General features: G+C 36.4%; 1 protein-coding gene across 1 annotated transcript; it reads right to left on the reverse strand.

Annotated features, from left to right (window-relative positions):
• Positions 1-284: 284 nt before the first annotated feature.
• Positions 285-1,773, reverse strand: LOC105389702 (protein SYS1 homolog). The gene is made up of 3 exons (XM_011560864.3): positions 1,372-1,773; positions 990-1,111; positions 285-778 (listed from the first exon to the last, which is right to left on the reverse strand). Exons 1-3 carry the CDS (start codon positions 1,729-1,731, stop codon positions 589-591), a joined length of 672 nt encoding a protein of 223 aa, XP_011559166.3. The 5' UTR covers positions 1,732-1,773; the 3' UTR covers positions 285-588.
• Between the last annotated feature and the right edge of the window lie 10,875 nt (positions 1,774-12,648).

The raw sequence follows: 12,648 nt of genomic DNA on the forward strand, positions 1-12,648 counted from the left end.
TCTGAATATATTTTGCGTTCGTTACTGATATAACATTGTGGATATTAATTTATACTATAGGTACAATGTGAGATTTTGTGATATTTTGCTTATGTTGCAGATTGTTTTTGTTTTTAAAATATATGATTATTATTCAATAACTGATTCTTTATGTCATCCCAACCATAGCTAATTAAATACCCGTAGTGAATACACAGAAGCAGATTAAGGCTGAGGAATATATGGAATAAAATAAATATATTTAAGTAGGTATATTAATGTTATGTATTAGATATCATAGTTATTTATATTTATATCATAAATGAGAGGCAAAAATATACAAGGAAAAGTAACTCAATCAAAAACCATTTTGGTCAGTAATTTACTAGTAGTTATTTTAGTTAAATATGAGTAAATTAAATTTATAAGCCTCATACTTAAATTTAAACAAAGAGCCTTACCAGATATTAAACAAAGTATGAGTATACAAAATGTTTAAACATCTAAAAACATCAAATTTCTTATTAACTTAACTTTCCAACTATTCCCCTGTACACAGAGCTATGCTCACACTAAAATTGCACATCCAACTGTCTGTTTCCCACACTTTCATAAGTCAACTTTAGCACCGATATTGCTCAACGGTATCGCTTGTAGCTCAGTCCGTAAGCACAAGAACTCTCCGGAGACACATGTGATGGCCGCGCAGGCCACATTCAGCGTCCACCAGGAGAATGTGGTGGGAAAGCTGCCGTTGTACATCCAGCACGCTATGAGGTGGATGCCGTAGTATGTGCAACTAGAAATCAAGGTAAGTTTTATAGTTTATATGCAAAAGGCTTTAAATAAATTTGTAGATAGCAGGAACCATACATAGCAATGAAGTCACAAAAAGGGATTGGATGGCTGTATGGTAATATTACAATATTCATATAATATATTTTTCTCCAGCATTCATTATTCAATATTAATCAAATAATAACAGAACTTGATATTTAACAGAATCTCACCTGAAGTCCAAACACAATTTAGTCCTTCCAACAATGAACCACAGTGCAACTGCTGCAATGATTGCATTCAGAACAAATGCAGATATTACTGAGCGACCCTCTCCATCTCTTACATGGATCTCCTGAAATCATTATATTGATTATGAGTATGATTGCCATCAAAAGAAAGAGTTTTGGGACACAGTGACACATCATTTTAAGGTTGTAATGTAACTAATGATTATTGGTGGAAAAGGTACTGAAACAGCAGTTGAGCTATGTTGTGCTGATCATGTCATTTTCAATGATAACCTAATCAATGTAGGTTCAGAATATTGTTGCAAGCTGGTGAGGCATTTCCCCACCTGACCACCTATTAAATTAACAACAATATAACTCTTACGTGATATTCAAAGATGTGATCCAGAGTCCTGGTTGAAGAAGTCAGATCCTCCATAATAGCCACCAGCACACACAGGGACAAGTAGCAGACGGACTGCATGGACACTATCTGGCACGTGATGAGGCACGGGTCCCACTGCGTATAGCGGAATGAGCCCGTCAACTTCTTCATTTTCGACATTGGAAGCTGGGAACGCACAAAGTAAACACTCGCGAAGTGTGGGGAATTGGCATGGATGGGAGTGGGAAAATTGATAGATTTTTTGGTAGAGGACGACTTTGGAGGTCTTGGAGAGGGTTTAGGGTCAGAAAATAACCAAGTTATTCGCAAATTGATTAATTTGTGATGAAATAGTTGCATAAATTATTGTGTTTTCGTTTCGATCGACAATGAAATGAAATGAGCAGCTGTCAAATTGACATTTGCATGATGACAAATTTATGTCAATGGTGGCGATCCGTTCATTTACAACTCGACTTTGACAAATTTCAATCATAACGAAGTTTTTAATCTTATACCCCATTTACATTCAGCCCCTGCCGCTGCCCCTCGCGCTGCCGGCAATAATTCCCTAAATATTGCTGCAGCAGGATCGAGAGGAGTGTGTGTTTACATACTGCCCTACCACTCACTTCGCTTTCAAGTGTCGGCAATGGCAGACGTCGAAATAATTACATCGGCCGCGGTCTCATTTTATATAGGGAGAAAAAATGTATAGGCAGAAAAATGAAACGACCACTAAGGAGCGACACAACATTATCTGATGCATTAAAATCGGTTCAGTCGTTGCAATTACCTACACCTAACATGTCGAAAATCACCAAATGATCCTACGGCCAAGCTTGTTTACAACCGCTACAAAAACTTCTGTAACGACCTTCTTCATCAAGTTAAATCTAATTACGAAAAACGATTGCTACAAGAAAACATGAACAACTCTAAAAATCTCTGGAAATCCATAAAAAGTATTTGTGAACTCTCTGCTAAAACAAAATCCCCAAACGAACTTCTTACTTGCGACGATACTCCATTAAAATCACTTAATAAATGTAAAGCTAAAGATCTCATGCAGAAAATTAACAAATCTGAATCAGAACTTGCATCATCCATAGCAACAACCACATCACATGTTTCTTTTTACTTAAACCCAACTGATGAAATCGAAGTAGAGTCATTCATACGTCTACTTAAAATAGACAGTGCTCCTGGTTTGGATGGTTTTCGTAATAGTCTAATCAAACATATTTGTAAATACATAGTTGTTCCACTCACTCACATTATAAATTTAAGTTTAAAGACCGGTATATTCCCTGATACATGGAAAACAGCTGTGGTAACTCCAATACATAAGGCGGGAGACAAAAAAACACCTAGCAACTATCGACCTATCTCTCTTCTTTCCGTCTTCTCTAAACTACTGGAAAAAATTGTTAATCTGCGACTAGTCAAATTTCTAGAAGCTAACAACTTACTCTCTCCTGTTCAATTTGGATTCAGACAAGGTAAATCCACAGAAGACGCAGCTTCCTCTCTCACTAGTTCGGTATCTTCCCGTCTAGATGAAGGACAACATTGCATAGGTGTTTTTCTGGATCTCGCGAAAGCATTCGACACTGTGTCCATAAAAATTCTACTGAAGAAGATGGAATGCTTGGGTATCCGTGGTCACACACTAAACTGGTTTGAGAGCTACCTTACTAACCGTAATCAACGTATTAAATGTAACGAGCTTTTGAGCGATGCTATGCCTGTTAACTTTGGTGTCCCTCAAGGCAGCATACTCGGACCCACCCTTTTTCTCATTTATATTAATGAACTAGGTCCTACTCTATCTTCTTCTTGGAACGCACAAGTAATCTGCTATGCCGACGACACTGCACTTCTATTTTATGAGAAAACTTGGGAAGCTACTCTTCTAAGTGCGGAAAGAGGCTTATCTGAAGTTTCGAACTGGCTTGATTCTAATCTTCTCACCTTGAATACAACTAAAACAAAATTTCTGTGCTTTCACAAAACCTCAGCATCCAAACCCAAATTCATTTTACAGTCCCTTAAAATTCATTCAACCAAATGCATTAACCGATCTCAACACTGTGACTGCCAATCCATCACAAGAGTTGATTCTCTTCGGTACTTAGGAATCATCATTGACGAAAAGCTATCTTTCTCTCAACATATTACCGCTCTTTCAAATAGAGCAAGAAAGCTCATCAATATAATGAGGCTTCTACGAAACAGTGCTGATCTGCAAACACTTAAAAATGTATATACCGCCTTATGCGAATCTGTCTTAAGTTACTGTATCCCATGCTGGGGTGGCTCCACAAAATCACAAATGATAACCATAGAACGGGCCCAAAGATCCATACTCAAGGTAATGCATAAAAAACCCCGAAGATTCTCAACCTTTAGGCTCTTCCAAGAAAGTGGAGTTCTCTCAATCAGGCAATTATTCATCCTTAAAGTCACTTTATCTCAACATCGTAAATCTATCTCTTCTACTGACTACTATGACAGACTCTCTCGTCGGACCTTCAAGCTACCAACTATTCGCACAAATACCAACTTCGCTCACAGATTCAGCAAGTACCTACACCCCCATATATATAATAAAATCCAATCTCACATAAATATAAAACTTGACACAATACATGAAGCCAAAAAGAAAACCAAACGATGGCTATCTAGCCTTAACTATGAAGAAACTGAAAAAATATTAAAATCATACCAAACATAGAATAGAATAGACATACAAAACATAATAACTAATATATAGGTAGTTACTTATCTTCATTGCCTTCCTTACATTTTATTTATATACATAATATATAATATATATTATACATACCTACATTTATTATATATATTATACATGCATAATTATATATATTATACAAATACGATATAACTTCAACATTATTTTATTTTATTTTATTTTTCAATTAGGTATCCACATCACACTCTGATTTATAATTTTAACTACATTGATTATTTTTAAAATATTGCACTAATTTTTAAGTTTTACCTACTTAAGGTTTTGTTTTTATAGTTTTTAAGAACATTTTTACTTAAATTGAGAAACTGTTTTTATTTTATTTTTGTTTTTGTTTCCTTTATTAACTTTTTTACGTTCGAAGACATGCATCGTAATAAATGTAAAGATTGTTTTTGTATAATTTAAATTTCAAATTGTCAAACTACGCCACCTGATTATATTTAAACAAATTGTTAAACTGTTTACTGGCTGTCCACGACACAGGCCTAGCCTAGTGTGGTAGCCCTTGCTATATCACCACCTTTAAATTGTTACCAAACACTGCAACCTATACTTTTTGTATCGTAATCTTAAATTTTAAATAAATATTTTTCATTTTCATTTTCATTTTCATTTTCATTACCTAAACGATCACTATCCGTAGTAGAAACAAAAGACACATGCGTTACTCGAATGTACCCATAGTACGTAAGAAATTAGCTCTTGATAAAAAATGTTCGAGCTTGGTCTGTGACGCCAAAACGTAAACATCGCTGTTGTGTACCTCAGTTAGAAATAAATAGAAATTATAACCTAGTTTCCATTATCAAGTGGTGAAACCTTTATAAAATCATCCAACTAACCTGTGCGAGTGAGTTCCCGACATTCTTTTCACTTAATAACTACGAGACGGACTACATCTTGATAAACTTTTCGCCGTGAAACATTAAAATCGGTTAACTTTTTTGAATTTCATAGTCGTTTTTCAAATTATGGACCAATAAAACTCAAACATTATGCGCAAGCGCAATCACAACAACATTGACATTTGAGTGACGTGAAGTTGACGCGCCATCATCACAGAACATCACAGTGTTGCCAGATGAAATAAATATATCCAAACCTTACGTTCCGTTACACGAAATAAAATATCGTCTCTGTTTTCGGACAATATATCAGGTTATAGAAATGGAAAATATTACTTTAAGAAAACCTCAAAAATGTACTTCATTTGAAGATTTATCTCATATTAATGAAGAAAAGAGCAGCTTCCTCCTAAATTCGACGGTCAAAAGCTTGCCAGGAAATGATTATTTCAACACAACAGAGACATCACATCTAAAAGATAAATTGACTAGCGCACAGTCCGATTTAGAGAGTGCACATGAGGAAATTGGAAACCTTAATGAAGAAAACTACCAATTAAGAAAACAAATAGATGAACTTAGTAAAAAAGTTGAAGTACTGATGAAACTTACAAATCAACCCATAACTAGCCATACTCCGAAGACTACCCATTCAGGAACGCCTTTAAACAGGTTTAGGAAACGTCTGGAATATAGAAATGTAGCTGTAAGCTCAACTCCCTTATCACATCAATTAAATCTGGAGGTGGGAACCACATGTGATACTCAGCGATCCATACAAATGAATAAATCAATACTAGTTCAAACTGCAACTAACAAAAAAACGTGACGTGAGACGTGGCCACGGTTTGTCCACTACCTACGCACTGCCATAACAAAAAAAGAGTTCATTTGTTTTCGGACGATGAAGGAAGGGGAATGCGACCAATCCTGCAAAGACTTTTGGGGGAAGATTTTATAGTGACGTCAACTTTAAAACCGAACGCTACATTGGACCAAATAATGGCGGAATGTGAAAGTATCTGCAAAAATTTTACAAAAGATGACTACGTCGTTATTTTGACAAAATCCAGTGATAAAAATCCGCTTAAATTGCAGTCCTTCTTCTTCTACAACTTGAACTTGCTACATTTTACTAATGTGTTATTTGGTGAGGTCTGTAAAAGTATGTTTTTAAACGAACAGAAACTGAATAATGTAATTAGAATAATATGTAATAATTTTGAACATACAACTTTCGTTGACTTCAGAACTGCAAACATAAATACACAGAATAAACTACATAAATGTCAGATCTTGCTAAGAGAAATATTGAGGCAGGGTTATCATTTAAACTATAATCGTTATGTGGCCAAGAATGTAAACGGTGGTAACCCCAACATAGGGACCGCCGAAAAGTCCACACAAACAACCCATGACTGTAATAATGGTGAGAGTAATGTAGAGGAAATACGGGAGTCTATATTAAAGTCTCCTGAAGTTGCCATAAACACTGTTCATACTGAAAATTGTGAAAAGCTTTTTCATTAGTAAATGCTCCACGGACCTTAAAAATTCCAATGACATTAAAGATACCTCTTATAATCCTCTAAACTCTACTAGTCTACACTGCAAAGAAGTTAATATATTTTATCAAAATGTATGTGGTATTAGCAATAAAAAAGACGAGTTCGAAATGTACATTAGCGGTCTAGATAAGCAACCAAAATATGTCTGTATGACCGAACATTTTTTAAATAAATCTTCTGCTCCCCTTTTTCACTTGAATTATTATCAAATGGCCGCCTATAATGTAAGAACTAGTAAATCTAGAGGCGGATCTCTTATCTTAGCACACCAAAATTGTAAATATGAGGAGCTTGAAATTTGTAAAAAGCTGTATAAAACAGAAATTTTTGAGGTCAGTGGTTTAAAAGATGTTGATACAAACTTAATAATTCTGTGTTTGTATCGCACGCCATCTGATAAGAACTTTGATTGTTTTATTAAGAAGCTGGAATCATTATTGGAATACTTTTTCAACAAGAAGGTCATCCTAGTTGGCGACTTCAACGTTGACCTTCTGACTAATAGTAGATTTAAGAATGATTTTTTAAATATATTGAAATGTTATAACTTCAGACCACTTATAGATGCAGTAACTTTTATCCGTAATGATTCTCAATCATGCATTGACAACTTTCTGACAAACCTATCTATTGACGACATTATTAATATTGAAATTGATCATAATAATCTGGCAGATGGACATGCAAGTATCGCAGGAACATACAAAACCCAAACAGTACCTTCGGATTATAACGTTAGTAATCATCAGTATATTTGTAAAGAGCAAAGAGTGTACAATACTAGAAATAGAAATACTTTCAGAGAGAAAATTTTCAAGCCAAAAGTGGAATGAATTGGGTATAAATGGTTTTCTACATAAGCTTACTGAAATTTTCCATTCTAGTTTTAAAAAGCGCCAAAAGAAAATTTACATGAATCAAGAGAAACAAATAAGGTGGGTCACAAAAGGTATAAGGGTCTCTAGCAAAATGAAGCGCTTCTTGAGCTCTGCAAATAAACATAATGTTGACATATCTATTTTACAGTACAACCATAGATACATTTCCCAATATCGCAAGGTAATCAGAGGGCTAAAAAGATATACTTTTAATAAAGAACTTGTAAAGACAGAGTTTTCATCAAAATCTATATGGAATGTGATAAATAAACATCGTAACATTAAGAAATACAAACCAAAAGATAAACTAACACTTAAAATCGAAAATAAAATGACTGATAACCCAAAATGTGTTGTTGACATATTCTCTAAACTTTTTGATCATAGTGAAAATGTGACCACCGATAATTGCAATACAGCACAAACTATATTAACAGACAGCACAGAAAGAATAGATGAAAACATGCATTTAAAAACTGTAACGCCAGATGAGATTATCAAATTAGTTGCTAACATGAAAAATAAGAGATCATGTGGATATGACGAAATACCCATAAACGTTGTTAAAGACAACATTGATGTATTGGCTGAACCATTGGCTATGTTCTTTAATAACTGCATGGAAAAAACCATATTTCCAGAACAGCTAAAAATAGCCAAAATATTGCCGGTTTTTAAAAATAAAGGCTCAAAATCAGACCCCAACAAGTATAGGCCTATTTCACTGCTACCAACATTATCCAAAATACATGAAAAACTTCTTAAAAGCAGACTAATAGTTCATTTAAGCTTAAACAAAGTGTTAAACCATAGGCAGTTTGGCTACCAGAAAGGTGTTGGTGCAAGTGATGCTATAGACTCCCTAGTTGATGACATTGTGAAAAAATTAAATGATCGGAGGAAAGTTGTTGGCCTTTTCCTTGACCTGAGTGCAGCGTTCGACTCAGTGGATCACTCAATATTGCTTAAGAAACTCGAACACTATGGAGTAAGAGGTCAAGCACTTGAGATATTTAAGAGCTATCTAGAGAACAGATATCAATTTATTGAGTTAAAATTTGAAGAAAACGGAAAGGAAAAGATCTGCAAATCAGACATTGTCAAAGTTACAAGAGGCGTTCCGCAAGGTTCTATTTTGGGACCAATTTTCTTTATCACATTTACCAACGATCTAATTAGCTATATGTCAAAACATGTACCAAATACAGAATTAGTGGTATTCGCAGACGATACAAATGCTGTCATATATGCTGATGACATTGAAACACTTAACCAAAATGTTTTGGCAGCACTAGATGCTTTTAATAGGTGGTTTCGATGCAATAATCTCCAGCTAAATCCAAACAAGACCAGTGCAATGCTATTTAGAAACACGTCGCGAAATGATGACAATATGAATATTGAGTTTAACGGAGACAAAATAGGTTTAGTAGACGCTGTCAAATTCTTGGGCGTACACATTGATTGTTACTTGAACTGGAAGCATGAACTGACATCAATTGAGGGGTCAATCAGCTCTGCTTGCTACGCTCTCAGAAGCCTAAGAGACGAATTAAACCTAGACAACCTCAAAATGGTATATTACGCCTTAGTGGAATCAAGGTTACGTTACAGTATTATGTTCTGGGGACAGAGTCATGAGTACAATATTAAGAAAGCCTTTACATGTCAAAAACGGGCCATCCGAACTATGGCTCGCATGGCACCCTGGGACTCGTGCAGGGAACACTTTATTAGGTTAGGTATATTAACTGTGCCTTGCTTGTATGTTTTCGTACTGCTCACTAACCTTGCAAAAAAATTGCCCAGATATGAGTCGCCTGATGATAAAAAAGCACGGAACAAAACAAGAAGACGAGACATTCGCATTGATACCTTGAATGCCAGGCTTAAAATTGCGAGACATAGCGCTCGGTATCAGGCAGTCCTCTTATATAATAAACTACCGACTGACTTAAAACAAATTGACGAAATAACAAAATTTAAAAATTCTTTGCGTATCTTCTTGTTGAAAAGGTGCTTCTACTCTGTTGACGATTTTATTAATTTTAGAAATGTGCATGACATTTTATTTTAATATAAATATAAAATTTTGTTGTAATTTGTAATTGGGTATATTTAATTAAGTATTATTATTGTGAATTTATTATTGTTCTAATTTGTTATTTTTTATGCATGTTATATTATATTTTTGTCTATAGTAAATTCAAATACAATGTAATTTTGTGAATGAATAAATGAAATGAAATGTTAAAACCCCGAAATTTATTAGAAAATCAACTTAAGTACAAGTGAACCTCCTCCAGGCGCTCGGCGAGTACTGAGCGTCGGAGCTGAATGTAAACACGCACTGCCGCTCGCGCTGCCGGTCCTTTGACTTCCGCACAAAAAACCGCCATTTAGGAGAGCGCCGGGCAGCGCGAGTGGCAATGGCAGCGGCATGAGAAGTATCGCGTTTACACACTGCCCTGCTCACTTCCCTGCCGCCTTCCCTGCCCACTTCCCTGCTCACTTCGGCTGAATGTAAACGAGGTATTAGGGCCGATTTTTCAATGCTCAGATAGACAGATAGATAGCGTTTATTTGACAGATAGCGAAATATTGCTTTTCTTAAAATCAGGAGTAAAATCAGATCTAATTTAAAATTTCTAAGATTCTACTAAATACTTCCGTTTTCATGACTTTACAGTTGGACTGTACAGTAAAACTCTAAAGTCCTGAATTCCTGATGGAAGTGGATTTTAACTAATTGTTACAGACCGTATTTAATAGATGTATTAATAATCATATACTATATACAAATAAAATAAACTAATTACAACAATAAAAGAAAATAAAACTAACGAGGCTTAGATATTAAGTGAATAAACCGCCCCGAGACATAACTGACGAAAATGTGCCCATGATGCTCGCAGCATTGCCTCGCTGCACAGCCAGGGATATTCTTTGCATCAGGTATGCCCCAGAGCGGTTGTCGTAGCCTCGACTCCTCAAGCGGTGACCGATCGCCCTTACGAAGGCCTTTCCCTGTTCACCCCAGACCCCCGCGGTCTCCAACGCCAACGGGACAAAGATGTAGGTGGCCATCAACTGTCTGTATTTGTTGCTTTTCTGCCTTGCAGCCACCTCTGCAGCGGCCCTAGCGGTTACTGCGGTTAGGCCTACGTGGGATGGGGCAAATGTGCAGACGCACGTCGCATCCCATAGCACGGACCGGCCCCGCTCCCACGGAATCAGAGTGAGACCGTCCGGGCGCTTCCCCTCACTACGGCATAAACCCGGCGGTTCTAAAACCGTTGGAACGCCAGCTGTGACGAGAGCTCTACGGACGATGTCGTTGATGGCTTGATGCCGGGAGAGCCTCCCCGCGCTGCGAACACAATGGAGGCCGTGCCGGCCTAGCCGGTCCACCGTGGCTCCACAGGCGCACGAATTTATTTTCAAATGTCAGATAGAGCTTATTCGTCCAATAACTCAGTTAACTGGAGAATAAATCTATCTGCTGCTTGGGCCGCCAGATAGGGCTTATTCGATTGATAATTTGACATTTGAGGTTATTGTAAGTTCTTTTTTGCGTTTATACCAATTCTAAACTACCGAGCGCAGAGAATAATCGTCATTTTCAATGGATATTTTCGATGATATTGATGATATGGCGATCGAAGAAGAGGCAGTAATGAACGAATATATTAATCCATTTGAAAGGAAAGTCACAGTCGTCAAAACGAGGCCTCATCATTATAGTATGGGGGATGCAAAAGAATTTCATCGCCGAAAGGCACCAGACTAGAAACATTATGTTGATTTATTTTCAATCATTAATTTTATAAAACAGGAATGTAGCAGCACTTCCTTCATAAATAAATATTAAGGTACATATAGGTTTTCATTTTACGATAAGTAGGTAACCTATGCTATGTATATGTATCTAAGACATCCCTCCAGCTTGGCGGGATGATCTTCAATGTCCAGTATTGGACTGCTATAGGCTGAGGAGAAAATAGAGAAACCATCCAGTACATGATAATAAAACATAGGTGTTATAATTATTTCTTTCAGTTTTTATTTGTTAATTCTAAATTAAGGATATGTTGAATGGTAATGCTGGAGCAAATGCCTAACACCTTTTCTTCTACATCGATAAATGGAGGTGCATTTGAGGGCCCATCTCCAGTTTTGTACATCTCTTGCCTTTGCAGGGAAGACTTCTTCTTCATTGTCTTTTTGATGCCCTCGTACTTTAACTTAAGGGTTTTCCATGAGCGGACACTTGTGGTTATACCACTGGAGTTAAAAGAAAACTCAATTTTCTTCCATGCAGTCTCCTTATCTTTATTTGTTGCAGCATCTGTCTTTTTATTTTCTATGACATGTTTGAATTTATCTACCAAACTCACTACACAGTAACTTCAGCATTATTAAAATTCGCTAAACGCTCTCTTTTTTGTGAAACCATTGTGATTCAAAAATAACAAATTTAAATACCAAAATCAAAACAACCAAACCAAACAGTCAGTGAGGCTTGTGGCTTGACAGTGATAGTTGACACTGACAATTGAAATAGTAGTCTGTCCTGCTTTAGCACTAGTGTCTGCGCATATACTTGTTTCATCTCTCCTGAGTTCAAATAGAAAAATCGGTAAGATAGATCTATGGAATAAATCAATAAATGGTTAAACAACTACCAGGCCGATAAACAGCCAAATAAAATTATTCGTTAGATAGTTATTTGACGTTTTATCCTGGCATTGAAAAACCGGCCCTTTAGTTCACTAAAATCCGAACTTAGTTCTGAAGAAATAGTTAAGTACCTAGTTAATAAAATAAACAAATAATATGAAAGGTTAGTTGTGTTAGTACCTAATTCTCGGAGGAGGTTCTAGGATGGTTCCGAGGAGACCATGGCATGGCGGCAAGGCCAAGGAACATGTAGGTAGGTACTTACATACTTCTCTAAAGATAAGGCATGCTGGTGAGGTGGCTGAGATATGTGTCAGCTCCGGTCCCTGACACCTCAACCAGGCACTCCGCGCTACAAAAGTTGGCTGACCAATCGTCATCATCTGGTCCCCACCATGACGGTCCCAGTAGGGTCTGAACACCAAAGACACGAATAGTTGTTAGCTAGACCACCGTCCCTCATAATATTAGGCAGATAGATATTAATGAAGAAAGACCTCTTCATTAATATTTTATTATCATAGTGAATG

Source organism: Plutella xylostella, chromosome 20 (genome assembly GCF_932276165.1).
Source record: "Plutella xylostella chromosome 20, ilPluXylo3.1, whole genome shotgun sequence".
Taxonomy (NCBI): Eukaryota; Metazoa; Arthropoda; class Insecta; order Lepidoptera; family Plutellidae; genus Plutella; species Plutella xylostella.